This window comes from Geospiza fortis, unplaced genomic scaffold (genome assembly GCF_000277835.1).
Source record: "Geospiza fortis unplaced genomic scaffold, GeoFor_1.0 scaffold55, whole genome shotgun sequence".
Lineage (NCBI taxonomy): Eukaryota > Metazoa > Chordata > Aves > Passeriformes > Thraupidae > Geospiza > Geospiza fortis.
This window is the reverse complement of record NW_005054308.1, coordinates 11,756,123-11,781,126: the sequence shown is the minus strand read 5'-3', so window position 1 is coordinate 11,781,126 and position 25,004 is coordinate 11,756,123. Positions and strand designations below refer to the sequence as shown.

Genomic DNA, 25,004 nt, shown 5'->3' with positions numbered 1-25,004 from the left:
AAGCTGTTGAAAAGTTTGGCAGCTGAATAAATCTTAGGCTTTAGGCCATTATTTAGTACTTGGAAAGGGTTTAAACCTGTGATTTTGCAGTATTGTATAACTGTTTCCCCAGTTTGTGATTGAAAACATGCCCTGCTGGAGCTGGCACTGCTTCTGTCTCAGCTTTCGTCCTCTGGGTATGTCACAGGGTGCCCAGAATTACAGTGAGCACAGTGACAGAGCACAGTGGTGTTCTTCGAGTAGCAGATGCCATTTAATTGCTGTCCAGCTGGAGACACAAGTTCCTGGAAGTCCTGGGCCCCAGGATTTTGTCGCTGGGGCCGTGCTCGTCACTGCAGCTCCTTGCTGGGCGGAGTGAGGTCACGCGTTTGTCCTCCTGCTCTCATGTGCCATGCAGGGTGGCTGTGCTGCTGGCTGGGAGTAGCAAAACAACAAGTGAGGTCAGTTTTGTAAGCAGTGCTTTGTCAGTTCCCTTTTTCCCCGGAGTTTTTCCCCAGCATTCTTTTGTAACTCCTTCTGTGGAGTCGGTGCCATCTGGTTTTCAGAACAGCAGCATCTTGTTTGCTGGGGTTTGGTGCTGTGCAGCTCTGCTGGGCTGGGAAACTCAGAGCAGTGCGAAATCCCTGCCGTGCTTCCCTCGCCCACGTGCCCATTACTGTGCCCATCCCTGTGCCCATCCCCATGCCCACTGCTGTGCCCATTGCTGTGTCCATCCATGTGCCTATTACTGTGCCCATTGCTGTGCCCATCCCCATGCCCACTGCTGTGCCCATTGCTGTGTTCATCCATGTGCCTATTACTGTGCCCATCCCCATGTCCTTCCCCCTGTACATCTCTCTGCCCATCCCTGTGCCCGTTGCTGTGCCCATCCCCATGTCCATCCCCGTGCCCATCCCCTTGTACATCCCTGTGCCCATTGCTGTGTCCATCCCCATGTGTCCATCCCCATGTGTCCATCCCCATGTGTCCATCTCTGTGTCCATCCCCATGTCCATCCCCCTGTCTATCCCCCTGTCCATGCCCCTGTGCCCAGGCCTGGGCTGGGCACAGGAATGGGCAGTGAGGGTACAAGGAGGGGCCAGCTGGAGCAGCCTGCTCAGTGCTGGTGCCCTGGGAAGGCAGATGTGTGCTGTCGAGCTCTGTGTCTGTTCCATGAGCCGAGTGTAGCACCCCAGGAAGCCGAGTGTAGTTCCCTGCTTTGTGTGGGATCTGTGGGGCCGGTGAGTGCCCTGTGCAGGGAGGGCACCTGGGATCAGGCAGAGCCCTGAGCCCTGCCCTTGTCCCATCTGTGTCCCCAGGACAGCTCCCTGTGCCAGCTGAGATCATCTGATGTGCCCTGGCCCTGATGGGGCTGGCTGGGAGCTGTTCCCAGGGCTGTGCCAGCCCTGGGACGTGGACAGGCTGGTGAATCACCTCCTTGTGCTCTGTCACTGGGCACAGGGGCCCTGGCTGCTCCCGTGCTCTGGGAGGTTGTGTAGCCTTGGCCCTGCCCAAAGCTCTGTGCCTTCCCCTGCATGCTCAGCCTCCTGCATGGGCCTGCATTCCCAGCAGGCAGAAACAAACAACAGGCTGACCCCTTTCATAATGTTTATTTTAACCTTCTGCCCAGAAGTGGACACAGTTTTACATGAGGAAAACTGCTGAGCCCTGGCAGAGAATGGGTTTAAATTACTCAATTTGAAATGTGTGAGATGCCCTTTGGTACAGCCCAGAGGGGCCAGGACAGCGTTTGTCACCTGGCCCAGTGGTGGCTTTGTGCCAGGTGCCCTGAGATACGTCCCAGAGCCCAGCAGGGCCCTGACTCCTGGGTCGTGCAGCATCACCTTGTGTGCACTGCTGCTCCTTGGTGGTGGGACCCGAGGTGGGGCCGGGGTGTCTGGGCTGCTCTCAGTGCCCGCAGCTGCAGCTGCAGGGCTGGGGCAGTGCCACACGTGGCCCAGCTCTGTGGGCAAGGAATTGTCCAACAGCTGCATTTGGAAATGCTGGGGTTTTACCCTAGTGCTTGGTCTGCTTTATTGCCGTTTCAGTAGTTTGTGTTTCTGTCTTTCCAAAGCCATCAGGATCCCCCTGGTTTTTGCACCTTGAGAATGGGCAAACCCTGTTCCCACCCAGGGTTTCCCAGGGTGATTGTGAGGGAACATCTGTCCCATTGTATAATCCTCTGGAAGGTCTAAGGGAGAGAGAATGGAAAAGTGATCAGTTTTGGAGGAATTGTTGTTTCATAACCAAATCTTACTCGTAGCTCCCACAGGGATCCCATTTTGTCTCTGTGTAGATAATAATGCTGTATAGGTGATACCAAGGAAAGCTGACACGTTATTAGCAAAAAATGAGGTGCTGGCATCACTGCAGAGAGATTGTACTCATTGCATTGAGTTATTTTGCTTGTCTTTTTCTCTACAAAAACCCATGGAAAATCATAAATCTGTCTTGCACTGTTCAGAATTAGTCTGTTCTTCATTTCCCACTCAAAACTAATTCTGCAATATTCACCATAACCAGCTGTAAGAGCACAGATAAGCAAGATTGCTGTGTCAGATGAGGTATTAGATAAAAGCAGTTCCTGTCTTGATGCAAGGCTTCATTGAAATAGGAAAAAAGATATACAGAAATATAATGTTTGTTATTCTGATTCCAAGATTTGCCTTTGCTTGTCAACATGATTTTCCATTTATGGTTAGAAACAAGTTTATTACAGTACAGAGATAATGAAGTTTAATTGCAGTGCTGGTCATTGCTTCAGGAACACAGATGGGCACAAGTATAAAGTCACTTTGAAGAGTTACAGGAAGATACTCCTAAATATATAAATATGCATTCAATTAGGTGCACATTTCAAAGGCATTGAGAGAATTAGAGAAATCCCAGCTCTAGTGTGGCACTCCATGTGTTTCCCTGGGAACATGGGAGACTCTGGGACCGCCAGGCTCGGGGAACTCGGTCTGAACTTGATTTCTGTGCCACGTTGGTGCTGGGCTGCTGAGAGCAGAGCTTGCTGCTGAGGCCCTGCTGCAGACAGGCTCCCTCTGTACAGGCCCTGGCACTCAGGGTGTCACAGGGCTCCTCCTGCCCTCGGGGCCAGCCTTGATGTGTGCCACCGAGGCAGCCACCTCAGGGACACCCTGGGAATGGAGCCTCCTTTGCTGTGCCCTGGCTCACGTACAGCTCCTCACCTGCAGCGTGGAAAGACAGACCCAGAGCGTGCAGATAGCCAGACATTGCCCTAATTCCTGTGCTTTTATTCCTCAGGCAGAGGATGAATCTCCCATGTATGTATGAACAATGCAAACACATGCTCATGGTGGCCCGAGAGCTGTCCCGCCTCCAAGTCTCCTACGAGGAGTATCTCTGCATGAAGACCTTGCTTCTCCTCTCTACAAGTAGGTGAACAGCTCCATACCTAGCTTTTTCTTCTTCACAAACATGTGGTGGGTTTGCAGTAGGTATTGTGAGATAGATTTATACAATATGCTACATTTTTTAGGGTATGCTGGAGTTAAACAAGTCACAGCTTAGTAAATTCTGTCTGTACTGCATGAAAGTTCAAAGGGCAGTGGCAAAAATAGTCCTTTAGAATATACGGAAATCAACTAACCTAATGTAAGTGATTATGTGTAAATACCTTTCACAGTGTTGTTTTTCCCCTCTGTTGATAGCACTGGTAGCCAGTGATTTTGTTCTCCCCTGCTCTGTGGGGCTGCAGCTCTCTGAGGGTCTGAGCTCAGCCCAGGCTCAGCTGCAATCCAGGGACTCACCTGTGAGTGTGTGTGTGAGTGGGTGTGGGTGTGAGTGGGTGTGAGAGTGCTGGGGTGGATGTGAGTGTGAGTGTTCTGGGGTGTCTGTGAGTGTGTGTGTGAGTGGGTGTGGGTGTGAGTGGGTGTGAGAGTGCTGGGGTGGATGTGAGCTGGGCACCTTGCTCCAGCATAGCCTCTGTGTCCTGGGAAATCCCATCCCATCCCATCCCATCCCATCCCATCCCCTGGATCCCATCCCACACTCAGAGGATCCCCAGGGAGCTGCTCAGGCAGGGACTGACGTGTTCCTGCTCCTGCCTGGCACGAGGGCTTCGCTTCAGAGCAGTGACAGAGGTGCCAGTGTGATTGAAAGGTAGCAGCAGAGCAAGTGAAGATTTGTCAACAGACTTTGGTACTTGTGCATCGTCCTTATCAGGTGCCTTGGCTTGGAAGGGACCTGAAATGTGATGATAAGTAAATATTATAAAGTTTATTACACTGAAGGTGTAAACATTCCTTATCTTTAATGTTTCCAGTGAATAATAGCATTGATTCTCGTACAAAAGGAGATTTTGTTCACCTTGGCTTTCTTTCTGGGTAGGAGCAGGAGGATTGGGAGCCCCAGCACTGCTCCCATATCAGGGCAGGGGTGGTGGGTGTGGGCAGTGTGAGGGTGCCATGGCCGGTTCCCCCAGTGCCCCACCAGCCTGGCAGTGCCCAGCACTGCCTCGCTGCCAAGCCCAGAACTGCACAAGGGCTCTTTTCAGAGGAGACTTGCAGCCTCTCATGGCCGTGGGCTTTGTAGGAACTTAAAACTTCCCTGAAACTGCAGATTTCAAACAGTTCCTGTTTGATTCTGAAATCTCTCCCAAAAATTCCTCAAGTGTTTCGGGTGTGGTGTAGGCCAGCTTTCCTCCCAGGAGCTGGAAATTTCCACAGAGAAATTTCCATGGCAGAAGTGGTGAGGAGGCAGCGCTGGCAGGGCTGGGGCCCCCCAGCAGCAGGGCTGGGCAGGGGCTGGCACTGCCCAGAGGCCTCTCCACTCCATTTCCAGTGGGAGACAATTTATCCTCATTGTGCCAAGTACATACATTGTGTGAGTGGTACATCAGGGAGCTTCTGCAATTGAATAGCTGAAATTTCTATAACTCTTTAATCCACGACTTGACAATTTGGATTTGTTTATTGTGTTTCTGTGTTAAGTTTTCCAAGAGAAGAGGAGGAGGAGTAAAGCAGGAATCCCACACAGGTCTAGACTTGCAGCTCACACACAGACGTAGCTCAGAGACCTTTTCCATGTGAAATATTGAAACAGTTGACAGGTTTCATCTCCTGTGTAGGCAAGACAGACAAGAGACTTCATTCCAGAATCTCTCAGATGCAGACAGTGCAGGGAAGGTTGGATTTCCTAAGGAAGGGAATGTGCTCTGTGGCCTCTCTCCTGCTGTCCTGCTTTTGGTCACCTTTGTCTCAGCTCTTTCTCTTCTCTGTCTTCAACTCTTCCACTTCCCCGAGGTGATGAGAGGCCTCAAGGGAAGCACCTTAAGGACCTCTGGAGTCCCCATGCTCCATTAGTCCAGGTTGGTCCTGGCCTGTGGAAGGACCATCCCCACAGGAGGAGATAGGCACAGGGACTTCACCTGGGTTTGAATCCCCGGGCTCTGGGATTGTGTCCCAGCTCCTCAGCTGCCCAGCCCTGTCCCAAACAAGCTGTGTCCATGCCCAGTTTCCCATGGCTGGTGCAGTGTTTGTTGTCCAGTTTGTCACTGCCTTGCCTCGTTACTTGATCCATGTCAGGAGTCTCACAACAAGATGATCTTTCAAGATCCTTTCCAAGCCAAGCCATCCTGTGATCCTGCCCTTGCTCTACCCTGGGCACACAGAATTTTTAAGGAACCTTCCTAATGTCACATTTCCCCAGGGCTGGAGAGCACAGCAGCTCCAGCCCTGGTGCTTCTCCATCAGGGTGCTTCCAGGGCTGGGTGTTGTTGCCTCCGTGGTCCAGTTCCCCTCCTGCTGTTTTTTGGTGGAATACCTTTGTGGGTTATTTTTTATTTTGCAGCAGGCCTGTGCTTTGTGTTCAATGGGTCACTGTCCCATCCTGCTCTCTCCTTGTCTCTCTGCTGTCATTTCAGTCAGTCCAAGTCCTTTTCCTTTTGCTCATTTTTATAGAATCACAGAATGGTTTGGGTTGGAAGTGACCTTAAAGCTCATCTTATTCCATCCTGGCCTTAAACACTTCCAGGGATCCAGGGGCAGCCAGAGCTTCTCTGGGCACCCTGTGCCAGGGCCTGCCCACCCTCACAGGGAAGAATTCCATATTTTACCCTAAATTTCGCTCTTGCTCCTTGTCCTGTCACTCCAGCTCCTGATGAAGGTTCCCTCTCCATGTAGCTAATGTAAGAGAGCTTAAACCATGTCCCAGTTCAGTGTGGCAGTGTTGTAAAGGTGGCTGTCCATGTTGCAGTTCCCAAGGAGGGCCTGAAGAGCCAGTCCCTGTTTGAGGAGATCCGCATGACGTACATCAAGGAGCTGGGCAAGGCCATCGTCAAGAGGGAAGGGAACTCCAGCCAGAACTGGCAGCGATTTTATCAACTGACTAAACTGCTGGACTCTATGCATGATGTAAGTCCTGACAGGAATGCTGCAGGCATTCCAGAGAAATACGTTTGGGGCGGGGACAGCGAGTTCCTCCAGCTCTTTTTAAAGGGACGAATATCGGGGAGGAGGAGGAGGAGGAGGAGGAGATCATGCTTCTCTGCTGTCTCACGAAAGGCAAATTGAGAGCCTTGAACATGGTCCTCTCAGGCTGCCTCTGCAGTGCAATCCACAGCAATTAATTGTATAATTAATCTCATTTTCAGTCTCTGCCGTTTTTAAAAATTGCCTTGCTTTAAAAGAGGAGCTGTAACTGACTGCAGTAGAAGCAGAAATGTGGCATTTAAAAGCAGTCTTATCTCAGAGCCCAAGAACTAAAGAGTTTATGGAATAGTTTGAAATTCTGTTAAAACAATGCCTCAGCAGTATGTGTGGTGTTAGCCATGATCTAATTTTGAAGGAATTTCCAATTCAGACCGTCTCCTTTGGCAGTTTAATTCTAATTACACATGTAGCACAAAGCAGTGTTTAAGACAAGGGTAACTTGGAGACCTCAAAATTACTGTTTTTTTCTTTGTAACTGTACCAGGCACCTGGAAAGATCTCATTTAGCTTATCCATGTGTGTGTTATTTACCTGCTGGAATGGGAATTGGTACCAAATCTCCTCAGCGTTTGTAAAGCCGTGCACAGTCTGGTTGGTTGGTTTATATCAAAATGCCATGGACAATAATTAATGAACTAAATGAGGATTCCTGTGCACGTGTTGCCTGAGCCTCATCCTGTGGGCAGGAGCTGGGGAGGAGGGAGGTGGATGTTCTCTGAGCGTCTTCATCTGCAAGTAATTCTTTGTCTTGTCACTCGTAGGTGGTTGAAAATCTTCTGAGCTTTTGCTTCCAGACATTTTTGGATAAATCCATGAGTATTGAGTTCCCAGAAATGTTGGCAGAAATCATCAGCAATCAGATACCAAAATATTCCAATGGAAATATCAAGAAGCTCTTGTTTCATCAGAAGTGACTGCCTTAACACAAAGGGTTGCCTTAAGAAACCGTCACACGATAGCTTTGTTTTGTAAAGAGAAAACCTACAGAACTTGTTCCTTTTGTCCTCGCAGGTGTTTCTTTTGTAATTATGCACTACATGTGGTTTACAGAGGGCCAAGAGTTAGGCTGGAGAAGCAGCGGATTTCTCGCGTTGGGGAAAGGATTGGGGAGAAAGGAAAGGAAAGGAAATCGTGGTTTTGGCAGAAATTTTCTCTCTCCCCTCGTGCACCATCCCTGGATGCATCAAACCACCAGTGACAAGCTCTGAGGCTGTTACGAACATTCTGCTAATTAATTAATTAATTGCTGCAGTTGGCTGGAGACAATTTTTTAGGCTTTTTTTTTTTTTATTTTAGTAAAGTGTTTTGGATTTTTTTTTTAAAGTTAAGGTAGTATTTTGGTTTATGCATGTAACCTGAAGAAAGTTTACAAGTGTATATCAGAAAAGGGAAGTTGTGCCTTTTATAGCTATTACTGTCTGGTTTTAGCAATTTCCTTTAACTTTATATACCGTGAACTCGGCTTGTTCATTTTTTCTTACATAATTTTTTTGTAATACTTCAAGATGCCTATTGTACAGCTGGTTTTTTTAAGGTGGGGCAGCTCGTAGCTTTCCTAAATGACCTCTAGACAGTAAATACTCAAGTAGATTAATGTGAAACTGGGTTGGGCTTTTCTAACCTAATGCTTTCAACCGGCAAAGTGGCCATAAAAATTGGGTTTTTTCTAAGGGCCCGGGTGGGTGGGTGAACACTCTCAAATCTCATTTCAGTAGATCCAGATGAAACAAATCCTTTTGGTACATTGCAAAAGTGTTGGATATGCAGATTCATAGAAAATTAACCCAGTCCTAACTGGATGTAAATGAGCAGGTTATTTTATATATTGAAAAAAAAAGAAGCCTGATTTTTGCATATGATGCTACAGCCATAACGCAAAGAGTCACGGGCTGCATTGATGCCAAGAAGATCAGTCCTGACTGCCCATCAGGAAATTTTCAGGAAAATATGCATAGCTTCAGAAAAGTTTACTTCTGTGTGGAGAAACTCCGTTTTCTATACACTTAAAGCTGCCATCACACAAGAATTTCTGGAGACCCCAGGGACAGGGGAGGACCGAGTGCACCCAGCGGCTGGGGCTGTTCTCCTGTAGGATTCCAGGATCCTCCTCTCCGGGGACTTGTCCACGCAGCTGGGATGGATCTCCCAGCTCCGAACTCACCTGGTTAGAGACCTAATTCCACATCTCCACCCTTCACTGACTGCTCCATCCTCTTTCCTGGAGAGCAGGAGAGCTCCGCTACTGAGTTCGTGGTCTTAGAGTTGTCCGTCAAACTTTCTGTCTTTGTAAGGCTGCAGCCCTTCATATTGAATTCCTGGCGTGCCATAAATTCCCATAGGCCTTGTGGATTTCTCCTTGTTGCCATTGATGAGGATATTTTCGACATTTAGAAGCTGTAGTAGCCTTTTCTACATGCACCTTAACAATTTTCTGTATCTCAAAACTGAAATATTTACTATGCCACTCTAAAATTTGATTTTTACTCGAAGTGGCCAGATCGTTTGTGTAATAGAAATGAGAAAGATCGTCTGAGAAAATACAAAACCTAATATATTTTTATATTTAGTTATAGTTTCAAATATGTATAATCGGTATATTCACTGATCCAAGAAAAAAAGGGAAGGGCTACTGCAGCTTTAAAAGCAATTTATTAAATGATTGTAAAATAGCTTGTATAGTGTATAATAAGGATGATTTTTAGATGACAGATTGCTTTATCATGATACATGTAATTATATTTTTTGTAGGGGTCACAGATATGCTGAGTGGAAACCGTCGCGCGTGGTTTGGCCGGAGGCAGCACCGGGGCTGTCGGTGTTGGTATCCAAAGAAGTGCTCTGTTCAGAGGGGAAACCTGTGCTCCTGGGTGTTTGTAGGGTTGGGTTGTGTTCATGGAATCACTGTGTACAATTCCCGTTGGTTTGGGGGGGATATACTCCTATCTGTATGGTCGGGAGCCGCTCCCGAGGCACGGCTGAACCAGACCCCGCTGCAAAAACTGTCGCAGCTCTGACAGCAAAAACAGCTTAGAAATTGGGCAATAATCCACATCCAGGTGCCAGCAATATGTAAATACAGAGCGTGGGGTGTTCACAGCACATTTCTACATTGAGCAGACCTTGGTTTCCAACTTGAAATAGGAAACTCAATTCTCATCCTTTCTTAAAGCTCTTTTTGAATGTTATACCTATTAAAAAAGATCCTATATTCAGTACTTTGGAGTAAAATAGCATCTTTAATAAAAGAAAATAATCACTCTCTTCTTTGATCTGTAAGGAATATGTACATTTTGTAATAGGTAAAGGTCAGGATTTTAATTACCACTTCCAGCCCAAGTCATTGGGAATCGTCCCGCGCCCGTTTGCGATACAGATAGGAGTTTGTACTGGTGGGGCTGGGGGGTCCTGGGGAGGGGAAACCTGCTCTTTCTTTGGACAATGTTTTATAAACTTGCACCCCCAGAGCCCTCAGTCAGAGCCTGGGGACAGCATGTGTGGGTCAGGGTGCAGGGACCCCAAATTGTCATTTTTGCCAGCAAAACCAACTGCCGTGAACTCCAGCAGGTGGTGGAGTTGGGGGTTGGAACTGGATGAGCTTTAAGATCCCTTCCAGCCCAAATTCTGGGGTTTGTGATCCCCTCGTGAGAGAACCGGTCACATAGGAGGAGAGGCGCTCTGCCCCCTGTGTCTGTTTGCCTGTATATTCATTTTTAGTCTGGATTTAAGGAGAATCAGAGGAAACTGTGATGTTCGAGGAAGAATCGTCCTGTACATGCTGTTCAGTTTAAACTTCACCAGTGAGACTCCGTAGTGCTGTAGCCAGCAGTGAGAAGTCCGTGTCCTGTTATCCGTGGTCCGTGTAGCAGTGGGGAGTCCCTGCACTCTGGATAAAGCAGGGAGAACTCGGCCTTGGCCCTTCAGTGCCTTATCACAAAGTGCACGGATCCGCCCGCAGGCGGGGGCAGCTCAGGACTCGCAATGGCCTTAGGGGGACACCGGGACGGGGACAGGGACACGGGGGGGCGGGGGGCTGGGGACCGGTGCCAATCGATGCTGAAAAATGACCTCGCCATTTCCACAGGAAAAGGTAGGGAAGGAGGAAGTGCCTGGATGAACACGGGCTGTGGGAACATCCTGCGGCCAAACTCCAGAGAGGGAGGACTTCAGGGACATGACTTAGAGTGAGGTTTTATAGAGATTGTATTATTATATCCCTGCAAGTGTTCGAGGCCTGCCTGGACGGGGCTCGGAGCAGCCTGGTCTGGTGGAAGGGGTCCCTGCCGTGGCAGGGGGGATAGATGAGCTTTAGGGTCCCTTCCGACCCAGTCCAGGCTGGGATTCATGGTCACAGACCAGGCACGCTCTGCCCCATCCCCGTCTGCAGCCAGGGCTTGCTGAGCCATCGATGTCTCATAGGAACCAAATTTTCCGTGAAGGTCGAGGGCCTCTCCAGAGGCCTCGTGTCCGAGGGAAGGCTGGGAGAGTGTGGGAACGCCCCACCTCCAACCCCCTGCCCACAGCAGAGGCAGCGATGGGTCATTACTCTATTTTGTATATTAAACAAAAAGATATATACTGGGGACAAATCCTATATCATACCAGTGTATGGCATTATTAAAAAAATCATTATTTTTATCACAGCAATTTTAAACAGCATTAAAAAAAATTAAACCAGTGACTCCTGTTTAAAAATAAAAGTTGTAGTTTTTTATTCATGCTGAATAATTCTGTAGTAACAAGTCTGTAGTTTTCACCTACTCAGTGAAATGTTGGACTGTAAAAGCTTGTGTGGAATTGTTGAACATTTATTTTTTCATTTAAATTTGCTGTTCTGGTAATACAAAGCCACACATCTGTACAGAAGTTGCAGTAAATGTGAGCCATTTACAGCAATGCCAAATAATGGACAGAAACCATATAATAAAATTCTGCTTTTTTCATTAAATGGCTCCAAAATGCTTTTGTGGAGTTTTTGTTGTGGTCTTGGAGAGGGTTGGGTCTGACATGGCAGGAGAGGAACTCTATGAATTTATGGTCCCTTCCAACCTCAATCCGTCTTTAATTCTATGATTTTAAGTGTATTTTGTCACTGCAGCGGTTCCCAACTGTCTGATACTCATCAGCATGTGATAAAAGCTCCTTCCCAAGGCATGTGCCAGCTGCCAAACATTAGTGATAGAGGGAAATAAAATGCACTGAACAGCCTCGGGGCTCCCCAGGTGTGGGCAGGGGTCGGGTGGTGGGGGCTGAGCTGCCCTGGGGTCCTGTGCAGAGGCAGAACTCAACCCAGGAAAAAGGGAAGAGGACTTGGTAAATCAGCAGGGCTGAAAGGAGCCTCTCTGGCTGGGAAGATGCTGCCCTCGGGTTCAGGAGGTCTCAGCCCTGGAGCAGAAGATGCTGCCATGGAGCTCCTTCCCTGCCCTGTTGGAGTTTCCGACGTTTCCAGCCCCTCAAACCGCCGCGGTTTTCCCCCAGCACAGCTCAGCCTTCCCCTTGAGCCACAGAGCCAGGCCTGCTGTAATAAAATCTCATTTAACTGCAGCAGAAAAGGCCGAGTTCCCAGCAGGGAACGATTTCTTTGAATTGTTTGCAATTAAAACAAAGCTTACATAAATTTCCCTTCGGTAATTCCCAAGCTGGATGGCTGCGGATGGGGGTCAGAGGCAAGGCAAGGAGGGGATTTACCATAACCACGTTTATTTGGGCCACAGTTATGGAAAGATGCTTTAAGGAGAGCCCTCAGACACTCAGATAAAGAACTGCTCAGTGCCTGATGGGCTCCAGCCTCATGGTAAGTGCATCAAGTCCTCGGTGTGGTCACATTCCACCCGAAATCCCCTTTGTCCCATTCCATTTACAAAAGCATTGATAGCAAAAGCCTCTGTGGGATTTCTGCCCCTTGCCTGAGCACCCTCCCATGCTCCATGGCCCTGGGGTGGGCTGGGACGGGGCTGCTGCCCTTGCTCACCTGCCGCCTTGTTCTGCTGCTGTTTGCTGTCTTGAGCTCTATCTTCAGCTTCCAAGAAATTCGGGTGAAGCCCAGCATGTGATTGCAGTTCATGATTTCTGCTGTGTTCACATTATCCCAGTAAAATGATGGCATTTCAGACTGGTTAGGAGAAGATGCCATTAAATGCCATTTTTACAGCTCTGACATTTAGATTTGAGCTTTGGAATTGGTGTTTGCCCCCGGGATGGTCCCCAGGGGGCTGGTTTGTCCCTGGCCGTGTCCCCTCTGCAGCGTGAGCTCTGGGCACGCGGAGCTGGCCCATGTCAGGCACAAATTCTGGGGTTTTACAGAATAAAAAACTCCTTGGCTGCATGGTACTGCTTATCCCAAAGGGGCTCCCAGATGCTCTCAGTGTTCTTGCCAAGCTCCTGCCAGCATCCAGCAGGTTTGGTGCATTTCCTCACCAGGGTTACTGATAACTTCAATTATTGGTGAGCCTGAAAATACACTATATATTATATATAGTACATGGACATTTCAAATTTAAAAAGTGTAAATATTGAACTTGTCAAAGTCTGGCTGGAGGAGCAGCACAGAGAGGAACCATCAGAAGGGAGTGCACTGATGTCCAGTGCCTGAGCCCATGGGTCAGCTGATAAAATCCAACCTGGAGGAGGGAGGTGGCAGTAAATAGCCTCATCCAATCCATCACAGGCCTGGCACGGCCCCAGAGCATAATGAAGGATATTCCCTGAGGTCACAACAGGGAACCTTAGGTTAAAAAAATAACAAGTGGACTACTTCTAATTAAGGGATCTGTTGATTTGAGATCAAACCACATTAAAATGTTGGGGCCAAACTGCTGAGGCAGTGTCAGATGTGGGCACTAATTGTGCTCCTGATGCAGGAGATGGGGTGACACTCCTGCTGAGGAAGGTGACCTGGTGTGCCCAGGGGGATGTGTCCCCAAGGAGCAGAGCATGGAGGGGACAGAATCGCCAGGGGCTGGACACAGGGAGCTGCATCCCTGAGGAGCTGAGAGGGGACACAGGCGGTGACATGGGGCAGGGGGCCTGTTCTGCCATCCTGTCACCCTGGGCTCCTGCCCTGGCCCCAGCCCATGCCTATCTGGGCTCCTGCAACAACAAATCCAGAATTAAAACCCAGCATTTTTAATTCCTCATTTCTCTCCTAGCCTTTTCCTTTTTACCCTTTTTGGCTCGCAGGCAGAGTTCCTCCAGCTGGCTGCAGCCAAGCTGCATGTGTTCCTACCCCAAACAAACACAGCGCTGGCCTGCCAGCCTCAAACACAGCAATTACTAAAAATAATTTTTAAAAATCCACCCAGCCCAGCCCAAGCCTTGGCGAGTCCAAAGGAACCCTTGGAGGGATGTGGCTCTCACAGCCCCAACTCCTGCAGCCCCTGCTCAGGGCAAGGACAGGTCCGGGGTCCCTGCTGGGGTCCTGGGGGGCTCCTGCTGCCCCTCGGCCACCGCTCACTGCTGGCTTTGCTGAGCAGAATGGGGCTGAAACAGCTCAAAGCTCTCGGGCTAAATATATCCCCGTTGCTGGGGAAATAAATAATAAACACAGTGTGATGGGGATGTCACTGGTTCTGCTGGGGCTGGGGCTGCAGCGCTCCGGGTACCACACAGGGTAACAAAACTCAACAAAAACTGGGCAAAACCAACAACAACAGTGGCTGAACAAATAGCCCAGCCAAACCCAAACTTGGCAAAAAATAACCAGCAGTAAAACAGAGGCAAAAGCAGCACGTGCATCTCCCAGACTCAGAAATATTAATGATAACGGCTGCAGCAAAATGAATGAGCTTTAAAAAGGAACAAAGCATCTCCAGGATCTGTGGGAGTGGCAAAGGGAGGGCAGCTGCGCACAGGGCAGATGGGGCTGCCCCATCCCTGTCCACATCCATGGGGCCTGCAGAGGTGGCACTGTCCCTGCCCGGTGCCACTGAGGTGTCACTGCAGTGCCACGGGCAGGGCTGGGGCTGGCTGAGGTACCCAGGGCACAACGAGCCCGTTTGCTCCAGAGCTGGGGCAGCCTTGGGAAGAGCTCCCTGCTGGCTGCCAGGGCAGGGGGACACGGTGCCATGGGCTGGGAATGAGCACTTACCTCTGTGTGACCGTGAGAGGGGCTTTGGACAGGGGCCTGCAGGGACAGGACACAGGGAATGGCTCCCGCTGCCAGAGGGCAGGGATGGATGGGATGCTGGGAATGAGGAAGTGTCCATGGTGGGCAGGCCCTGGCACAGGGTGCCCAGAGCAGCTGTGGCTGCCCCTGGATCCCTGGCAGTGCCCAAGGCCAGGCTGGACAGGGCTGGGAGCACCTGGGACAGTGGGAGGTGTCCCTGCCATGGCAGGGGGGCACTGGGTGGGATTTAAGCCCTTTCCAGCCCCCTGTGGCAGGGAGATGCTCACCCAGTGGAACCTTCACTGCCAGCCACGTTCCAGCCCTTCTGGGACTCATCCCCAGAGCTCTCCCATCCCCTGTCCCTCCTGCTCTGCTCTTCACCCACAGCTGGCTGTGAGCAAAAGCTCTGAGCCCTCTGCAGATATTTAATTATCTGCTTGCTGGGGTAAGCTGGGTCCTGGGGCAGGGCAGGCCTGGGGGAGCAGCTGATGGGGGCTGTGGGAGGGAGGGGTGGCAGGGACACAGCAGGGACACAGAAATCTCCTGTGGAGATGGGATTGCTCCAGCTCCCCTCACTCCCAGCTCCAGGCCCTGTTCTGCCATCCCCACCTAATCCAAGCCGGGCTGGTCTCCGGGGCACCCGGCTCCTGCAGACTTTTTCCCTTCCTGCCTGCGTCACTGAGTTTAGAGCCCAGGTGTGATTCTCTAGACCCTTTTGTCTGAGGTTTAGAAGCAGAATAAGCTTCATTAGCAGAAGGGAGGATTTACAATCAGTAATAGGTAGGTGCTACCTTGTGAGCTGTCAGCCTCGTGCTAAATTACCTGCAAACAATCAGCTCCTCACCCAGAGAACAGAGCTTTAAACGGCCATTTCTCTAAACACCTCTGCTTTTAATCATTATTTCCCAAAAGCTAAACATCTGAATTAGCCCAAATACACAAACTGTAATTGCTTTGAGGTTTCTGGTTCGTTAGGAGTATCAAACCACCACACACTCACTAACATGTCTCTCCACCCTCAGGCTCTGGCTCTGTGCAGGGGACTTCCCTTCAGCTGCCCCAGATCCATCCCTGTGCTCTGCTGCTGCCCATGAACCAGGGCTGTGGCCTCTTCTCCAGGCAGCCAGGGACAGGACAAGAGGAGATGGCCTTGAGCATCCCAGCCAACCCCAGCGCAACTGCAAACCAAACCCATCCCAACCACAACCCAACACTGAACCCAGCCCAACTAATCCAACAACCCAACCCACTCCCAGCCCAAACCCAAACTCAGCCCAGCCCAACACCAAACCCAGCCCAACACCAAACCCAGCCCAGCCCAATCAATCCAACTGCCCCCAAACCCAACCCAAACTCACTGTGTGTTTGTGGAACATCAGCCATTGATGTGAAACATGGCAGGGCTGCACCAAGAGATTCTTCTGATGTTAGCTCCAACAGCCATCATTGCACCTTCTCTTTTTTTTGTGACTGACCAGGGGCCATGGGAGAGGCTCAGCCCACTGGCAGTGTCACCACTCAGCTTTCGTTTCATTTTGACTGATGATTTTAATACTAACCATCAAATGCTGCGTCAGGCTGGTTTAAAAAATATTTCCTACCTTTAATTTCTCTTGGAACAAACCAATGTTTACTACAGTATTAAAGCTGGCCCAAAATGGGAACATTTAGTAAGCGTTCCAGACAAGTTTTTCTTTTTGGAAAATTTTAATTAAAAAAAAATATTCCACTGGCTCTCCTGTAAGAGCAATAACTTCTGCCTCGGGTTGATTTCCTTTCCTCCAGGAGACATCTCGTAAATACATGTGTGTGGGACTTTTGTTCCCAGAAACTCTCTAGGTATCACATCCAAGAGCTCCCAAGTGCCTCTGAAAAGGAATTTACTCTGGTCTCAGAGTAACTGGAGTATCCAAGGAGCCGGAGGGGGACCCTGCACTGAGAGGTTTTGTGGGGACACGGTGGGAGCAGCGTGGTGCTGCTGCTCACACAGCATTGCTAAGCAGGTCCCCAAACAGCCTGTCCCCAGATAATGCCTTTTGGAGGGCTCTTGGCAGGTTTGCAATTCCCATCCATCCCCAGCACTGCTCCAGCAGCATCCCAGCAAGGCAGGAGCTCGGCACAGGACAGCTACAAACACAAGCAGTGCTGACAGATGAAGGATGAAGGGTTTTTTAAAACCCTTTCCATCAGCCCTCCTATCCCTCTCCCAGCCCCAGGGAGGGGCTCTCACACCCACCCCAGGCACCCCGAGGTCCCAGCCCCAGCCACGGAGCAATGCTGGGGCTGGATAAAGCCTGGCCTCAGCCTAAGCCAAGGCTGGATGCAGCCCAGCCCCGTCTGATGCCAGGGCTGGATAAAGCCTGGCCTCATCCCTGGTCTCAGGAAAGCCAAGAAATAGCACAAAAGTTGGCTATAAAATCCAAGGATAGAGATGAACCAGCAACGTGCTAGGGAAACACCGGATTTTATCCCCAGCCTTCTTCATCCAACACCTCAGAGCAGAGACCACGAGGCAGTTTGGGGACCTCACCCCTGCCCAAACCACACCAGCCACCTGAGGGCCCAGAGTGTTCCCCAAGGGGTCAGAGTGCTATGGAGAAGGGGTGATCCCATGGGAATGAGCTGTGCCACCCACACTGGAAAGCAGGAAAAAAAATTAGTGCCTTTTTCCTCTTTTTTTCCCCAAGACAAAAGCCCAGGAAGTTTAATTACTGTGGACAAAAACGTGAAGAAGGCTGAAATTTCAGCTCCCTTCTCTCTAAGTGACACCATTGAGAGAAGGAAGCAGCAGCTCCAGGCTGGGGGTCGGGGGCTTTGGAGCCTCTTGGTGACCAGCCTCAAATGTCCTTTGCTTCTCTCCTTACAGCTCTTCTAAAAATATCAAATATAGATATTTTCCTCATAATATTTTAAGATACTCTATTTATACATTAATCCTTTTAAAAATAAAAAGTGACACATACAGCAATTCAGTCACTCAGAGTCTTTAAAACTGTTACAAAAAGCCACGACATCCATCCCCAGCTCCACGGCCTGGGGGCTGAGACTTTCTTTTTATAAAATATGATTCCAGCTCTCAAAATCCCGGCTCTGCAGCCAAACAGGGCTCCTTCTCCCACCCTCCCACTTCAGCACGACCTGGAACAATGAGGGGTTTGCACTCCCACCCTGCCCAGCCCTCGTGGTGTGTCCATGGAGGCAGGAGCTGGGCTGGGGCAGCCAAAGGCTCCTCCTGGCTCTGCACAGCCCCACCTTGGCCACACCAACAGCAAGGATGGAAATAATTCACCTGGCACAACCAGCACTGCACAGACTTGGCACGGACGAGGCTGCAAGCAAGGGGGGGCTGGAAAACAAGGCTGGAGAGAGGCAGAGGCAGCTCCAGCAGGGCCTGGGCGCTGCTGGGAGCACGAGGTGTCTGTACAGCGGGATTTGGGAAGGGCAGGTACCAAACAGCCAAACAACGGGAGTGGGGTTGGTCTGGGGCTGCAGCAGGAGGGCAGCACGGGCTGCTCACCTCGCACAGACTGAGGGCTCCCCCACAGAATCAAAATCCTGGAAATATAAAAGAGTTTGAGTGGTTTGGTCCAAAGCATCCTCTCTGCAGTGAGCAGGTGCCAGCTGAGCCCTGCCAGCCCTGGGCTCTGCAGAGCCCACCCGGGGCTCACTCTTGCCAGCAAGAGCCACCAGCACTGTGATGGCACGAGGAGGGGACACCTGCCAGGGCTGCCCGGCCACCACGGGGGCTCAGCCCCCCTGCCCTTCCCCTGCCTGCCCAGAACTCCCTGGCAGCACTGAGAGCTGTGCTTGGGGCTCCAGGGAAGCACAGGGAGCGCAGGACTCCTCCTCGGTGGGACCCTGCAGGGTGGGGGCCCTGGGCTCCCTGCGAATGTCCCCCTGCAGGAAACCCCCATGGGGCAGCTCCAGCCATTCCCAGTCTTCAGCTCGGCCCCTCGGAGCACTTGGCTGTCCCTGGGCTGGTTTTCCATCGCTGGGATGTGCATTGAAGTCTCTCCATCTCCCCAGGAGCCCAGCAGGGCGAGAGGCAACGTCTGATGCACACGAACATCCACAGCGGGCACAGGGCTGTCCTCACCCCGGTCACACGGGGGCACAGGGGCCTGCAGGACTGGCCATGGATACCATGGAATGCTCAGCAGTGGCTCTGTGCACCCCACAGTTATAGGAACTCCACGTAGTTCTCAGGGATCAGTCCTGTCTTGCCGTTGAGGGTCCCTTCCAGCCAGCCGGGCTCCTGGGATGGGTGAACTGCAGAGACAGGGGAAGGGCACGTCAGACCTTTGGTTTGGGCTCATTTTTAAGGGAACTAACAGAGGTAAAGATGGTCTTCAAGGTCCCTTCTGACCCAAACCACTCCATGACTCTGTGAACACAGCAAGGGGCTCAGGCAGCTCAAGTGCTCTGTCCCTGCTTCCCATGGGACACCTTGGCCTTTCCTTCGCTCCAAACACTCCCTGGGGCTGCCAGGCTGAGGGAAGTGAAGCATTTGGGATAAAAACAGGGGCTCAAGACTTCCTCCTGCTTTGAGCTAAGATCTCGTGGAAGTTGGAGAGAACGTGCTCAGCTCCATCACAGGGTAACTCTGCACATCCCGCCTTGGCCTGGGCCCAGCCTGGGAGGGAAATTGCATTAGGGAACAATCCCAGCAGGAAAGCAAACCCTGCAACCTGATTGTGTGCAACCAGAAACCTGATCAGTCCTCAAAAGCCTTTCCTTATTCAATCAACCCCCAAAAATTTGCTGATTGTGCAGGAGGCAGGCCAGGGCTACGCCTGCAGGCAGAGGAACATCCCCCCTCCCACAGCCACGGTGGGAAGCCCGTGCTCCAGAGCTCCTGGAGCTCCCTGGGCTGCTGTGACTCTGCAGCTTGGCCTCACTCCCTCCCTCACTCGTGTCTGGGTCAGTGAACTGGAGCTCTCAAAGTGCCACTGTGCCCCGTGGGTGCTGCTCAGCCCCAAACCCCAGCTGGATCAAGCTGCTGCTCAGCCACGTGCAGCCTCACAGCAGCTCAAAGTCAAACTGGAGCCTGGCTCTGAGTGTTGCCAAGACCCCTTTGCCTTCACTGGGGTTTGAAAAGGCCCTTGATCACAGCAAGAGTTCCACCAAGCCGGGCTGGTTCTACCTCATGTCCCCCAGCCAACGTGAGCCCCGGCTGTGCTGCTGAGTGACTGGAACACGCTGTGTACTTTTTCCCCTGAATAATCCATTGATTTTTATCAGCAAACATAATGTATTTAATTCAAACTTGTTCTCCTCCTAGCTGCTCTGATTCCCACGGGCCCTCAGAGGGGAGACCATGTTTATTTATAAGATGACTATGGAGCTGCTTTGGAGAAGGATTGTCTTTAATTCACATGTATTCATTCTCCTCCCCTTTCTGCTGTGTTCGCCTCTATATCCCTGGGCAAAAACAGTGCATGTGGTAGCAGCTTCCCAAATGACAATGCTTAACATTTAAAAGCCAAGAATGACTTGGAAAGAAGCAAAAAGTCTTCTCATTACACTGGGATTATAACTAAGCCAGAGCTGCTCAGCTCCATGGGCCACAAACTCTTGGTGCAGGAAACACCAAATCTGAGTTCATTAGTGTGGTCTGAGTGAGCAAAGCCCACCTGCTCCAGCGCTCCTATCCTGAGGGAAAAACCACACGTGGCTTTCCCATCCCCTGCACAAAGCATTACAGCAGCTACCCCGAGTGTTTCTGGTGCTGATATCCAGAATCTCATCTCCCCTGCACAGAACAACTCTGGGAATGGCAAACGCTGGGGCAGGCACAGCTCACCAGGGTCTCCCTGAGCTTAGGGGAGGGGTTGGGAGGCACGGGAGGGTTTGGAGGCCAGGGGGTGTGCAGGGCCTATGGGACAGGCTGGGAGCAGGGCTGGCAGTGCCTGATGAGCCCAGGGGGTGTGCAGGGCTGGCTGTGGCACAGGCTGGGAGCTGAGGAGCCCAGGGGGTGTGCAGGGCCCGTGGGACAGGCTGGGAGCAGAGCTAGCCCAGGCCTGAGGGGCCCAGGGGGTGTGCAGGGCTGGCTGTGGGACAGGTTGGGAGCAGAGCTAGCCCAGGCCTGAGGGCCCAGCACTCACCGTTGTCGAACACAGTGCCGGCCGTGAAGGAGAGCTCGGAGTCGTGCTCGGCTTTGCAGGCGTAGAGCGCGCGGGCCTTGCGCAGAGGGGAGCTGCAAGAGAGGCACCAGAGTGGGCACAGGGCCCCCCACAGCCCTCACAGGGCTGGGCCCCTCTGCTGGGGCTGCTGCTCTGCTGGGCTACCTTGTTGCCCAGGAGGGAGGGAGGGAGACAGCAGCAGAGGCTGAAGGCTCTGGGGATGAGCCACATTTCACCCCAGTGCAAATCCCGGCTGGACTGGAGCCCACACTGGTGCCCAAACAGCACCAGCCCAGCCCAGGGGTCCCCTCCTCTCCTCTAGGCTGGAGCTGGAATGTTCTGTATCTGAGAGGCCATCGCTGACCAGAGGTTGGCACAGAGCAAAGGTGGCAGCAGGTGCTGGCACTGACCCACTGCCCCTGGCACCGCTCTGCCAAACCCATCCAAGTGCAGCTGCAACCACAAGGACAATTTCACAAGGAAGAATTAGCACTTGGGGAAGGTTATTTCAAAACAAAAAGACAAGCAGGTCCGTGAAGAATTTGCAGCACTTCTTTAGAGCCTGTACCTAAAGGTAAAAAAGATTTAACAGCCATTAGATTTTGCTGGAAGTGTCAGCGTGCCCAAGCTGCAGGGGAGGGAATCGGAGCAGGGAGAGCCAGGAATGGAGCAACTGCTGGCAGAGAGAGGAAAATGAGGGACCTCAGGGCTCCTCAGGCACAGCACCAGCACACAGAGCTGTCCCTGCACCTGGAATCCCCACCCATCCTTCCCAGCTTTGGGCTGGAGCAGGGCTGGTGGAAAGCTGGGACACTGCCAGGCTGTGGTGCCAGTGCCAGTGCCAGCCCAGCCAGGCCCTGGCCACTCGAGCAGCCAGACACATCCAGCACTGCTGCTCAGCTGGGACACGGCCAAGGGAAGGGAGGAAGTGCCCCAGGAGCTGCTGGGGTGGGGAACAAGGTGTCACCCTTCTCAGATCAGTGGTTTACCAATTTTTATCTTTCCAAGGACTTGAAGTTCCGGAGTTCCTCGGATGAGCCCAGGGAAGCAGCAAGGCAAGAGCAGCTCCCCTTCACACCAAACTCCAAACCCAGGAGCTGGGAATGGCTTTGGCTTTGCTGCAAAGAGAGCCCTGAAATGGAACTCTCTCTTCTCCAAATTCCAGCTGCCTGACACGAGCAGCTCCCAAACACTTAAAAACCAGGATGGGCAAACAATTCTCTCACTCCAGAGGGTCCTTCACTGCCGAGGAGGCACCGCTCCCATGGAGTGCTTGAGACCATCAGGTGGAAAACAAAAGGAATTTCCAGGCTCACAGTGCACTCAGGGCACGATGGCATCGCTGGTGCCAAGGGCACAGGAGCCTGGGCAGTGCCTGCTCTGGTGCCACCCCAGGGCACAGGGGGACCCCACGGGGCTGGCACACAGCTCAGCCTGACCCACTGCTCTGGGACTTGCTGGGAATCCTGCCCTGGTTCCTCTGCAGCTTCCAGGAAGGGTTTGCTCCAGCAATGCCCAAGGACCTTTAGCCTGGGCAGAGAGCAGCCTGTGCTACCCCGTGCCCACACCCTCCTGGGATCCCAGACAGGCTGTGGCCAGAAACCCAGGGGTGGCAGAGCTTTCCAAAGGCTCTTTACTCCTCACAGCACACTTCTTACCTGTTGCAGAGCAGAGCAAAGCCAGCACAGCACTGAGCTGAGCTGGGCCCAGCAGTGACACCTAGCACAGCTCCTGCTCCCCTCACCTGGGCTGCAGGCTCCAGCCTGGCTCGGGGTGCTCCAAGGGGCTCTCCTGGGGCAGGAGGCTTTGAAAGCTCCCCTCTTGCTGAGTGCACACAGCTGCTTGGGAGGGCTCGAGCAGGATGCCAAGGCAAGGGGAGTGAAGTGGGGGAAACTGGGGAAATCCAACAGAAACAGCAAAAGCAACAAGAAGCCAAGCGAATTGTGCAACAGACCTGATGGGGGATGAGTCGCTGGACGTAGAGGAGGTGGGCATAGGACTTGATGGCGCAGAGAACATGGGCCAGGACGGTGAGAGGGGTGACGTTGGGCTTGGATTCTGAGGGCTGCAAGACATAACCAGAGACCTTATCAACGTGCCAGCACAGCAACAAACAGCAACCGAGAGACACACAGACGGCAGCCGACGATAGCGAGTGCCTTGGGGATATTCTGAGCGTGAGACACAGCTACAGAATGAGGTGCCAAGACCTTGGGAGTGTTTCAAGGCGGGGTCTGCATTCGTCTGGACAACAAGAGCTGGATCTTCCAGTCAAATCCCACTCCATTGCCCCGTCCATGGCACCTGGCACCCCGTGTGCTGCAGCACAGCCACTTACCTGCCTGTGCTTCCCCCAGAGCTCCCAGAAAGAGCTGCTGGTATTTCTGGTCGTTAATGATGCCTGCGAGCAACCTCCACCCCCTCTGTCTGTCACTTGTGGTGCTCACACATTCAGTGTATAAAAATGGCATTGATTTTGTTCTCCATGTTTTACATCCCTTTTTCCCCTCGCGCTGATTCCTGAAGCCACAGCTGTCAACCGGAGCTGAATCGAGTTACTGAACTGGTAATTGCACACAGAAGTTTTTGGGTCCTTCTAAACTGTTCAATTCAGGTCATTCTCAAGTTCACAAAAAAGCAATTATTGTACCAAAATAGCAGCTTGATTAATTTACTGCTTCTCTGCTTAGCACTCATTGGTATTCCCTACCTAATTCAGATTAGAAACTCCATCCCCGATAAAACACCAGAAATCTCTCTCCACACTGCAAGTGCCTCTGTAAAAACAAGAAGTCTTGTAAAAGCATCATGACTTATGTTTTCTCCTTGAGAGAGGAACAGTACCTCTGATCACACAGGCCTGTGATGAGGTGGGGACAGGGCACAACCCCCAGAATTCTGTCCTTACCCCTGAGCTGGGGTAGAGGGAAGGGATTCAGGGAATGGTGGCTCCAGAACACGTGGAGAACCTCAGCCCTGCAGGAGTTCAGACCAAGGTTTAACCTTCCCCAGTGTCCTCTGGCTGCCACCACAAGGGGATATTTATGACATGGATGCTTTCCCCTTGGAAATTGGACCATCTCTGCTTAAGGCCAAACTCTTGGCCGGACTCCTTGCAGAAGCCGTGTCACTGGATTCAAGAGACACTGATTAATTCCCTCTGAAATTACAGGCGACACCTTTATTATGTCAGAAGATTACACATATAGAGAAATGGATACAGTGAGTGCAGCATGACTTCAACAGAGGCTGGAAGACATGGAATGCTGTCAGGCAGGCTATCATCCCCCAACTGCTCTGCTAATAATCATCACTATTTAAAACAATCCTTCAGCATTCTATCATAAAAACCGTGCATCCTTTGAAAAAGGAGTTTTCCTTGGTCTCTACCAAACCTGACAGCCATTGGTACTTACCAGAAACTCCATCTATCCCCACCCCTAATGGGAGGTGCTACCAAGGTCACAAATCACCCCAAACTGCCAAAATTAACCCTTTAAGCACCACTTCTTTCAAAGAGATGCCCTAGCAATTCCCTTCTCCAAGAGGAACCTGGCCAAGGTGAGACTTGGAGGGGTGATGAACAGGTGACCAAAATGTGGCTGAGCCTGTCCTGCTGAGAGTGGCCACCAACACCCACCAGCCCTCCCAGCACTGTGGCTGTGGGCAGCAGGCTCGAGGTGCAAGAGGCCATGGCACTGGGTGTGCCAGCATGGGATGGGCACTGTGACATGGCACTGGTGTGCCAGCATGGGATGGGCACACTGTCTGCCACCAGCCCTGGTCCTCTCCACTGCACAAAGGAAGGAAAATCCAATGGTACAGGGCTCCAGGACTGGAAATTGCTACTGCACTTTTTGAGATGAAATCATGGCAAAAGAATGCAGCTCTCATTTCTCCTCAAGGCGCTGTCATCGCTCCACCACTGCGCTCATGCCAGCGGGGAATGCAACCAGCAGGATCTCAGAGTTATCAGGGAAAAAAGCCTGAAAGAACCAAGACTTGGGCCAGCCTGAGAAGTCACCAGGAGTTTGGAGCAGGATTTTGTTGTCTTTGGATCCTTGGTGCCACAGAAAACACTGTGCCCAGCAAACCCATGGAGAGAGCAGGTCACTAATTCCAGTGTGTGCATTGGGGTGTGCAGAGCACCCATCAGGTGCTCACAGAGGAGATGAACATGGTCCTACGGTGACTGAGCTGCTCTGCAAGTCCTTCCAGAACATTTCCTCAAGAAGAACCCATGGACAGCTCAGAACTCACTGGAGCTGCTGCCCAGCACCGACAGACCCTGGGGTATGATGGATATGAAGGGTTCACCTCCCTCCCATGAAATACAGGTATTTA

The 25,004-nt window shown here is 51.5% G+C and overlaps 2 protein-coding genes across 3 annotated transcripts in view; one reads left to right on the top strand and one right to left on the bottom strand.

Moving 5' to 3' along the window:
- Positions 1-11,382, top strand: part of NR3C1 (nuclear receptor subfamily 3 group C member 1) — a 59,971-nt gene extending 48,589 nt beyond the window's left edge. The window contains exons 6-8 of one of the 2 annotated variants that reach the window (XM_005418827.3): positions 3,250-3,380; positions 6,202-6,359; positions 7,199-11,382. In XM_005418827.3, the coding sequence (XP_005418884.1) occupies positions 3,250-3,380; positions 6,202-6,359; positions 7,199-7,351 (442 nt within the window). In that variant the 3' untranslated portion in view covers positions 7,352-11,382. The remainder of the gene's footprint in view (positions 1-3,249; positions 3,381-6,201; positions 6,360-7,198) is intronic. The other variant, XM_031055170.1, reaches the window with a different exon arrangement.
- A 7,288-nt stretch (positions 11,383-18,670) lies between these two features.
- The window catches only part of ARHGAP26 (Rho GTPase activating protein 26), an 82,995-nt gene continuing 76,661 nt past the window's right edge, over positions 18,671-25,004 (bottom strand). The window contains exons 20-22 of the mRNA XM_005418826.1: positions 22,615-22,725; positions 20,643-20,734; positions 18,671-18,807 (exon numbers count right to left, since the gene is read on the bottom strand). Of these exons, the coding sequence (XP_005418883.1) occupies positions 18,719-18,807; positions 20,643-20,734; positions 22,615-22,725 (292 nt within the window). The 3' untranslated portion in view covers positions 18,671-18,718. The remainder of the gene's footprint in view (positions 18,808-20,642; positions 20,735-22,614; positions 22,726-25,004) is intronic.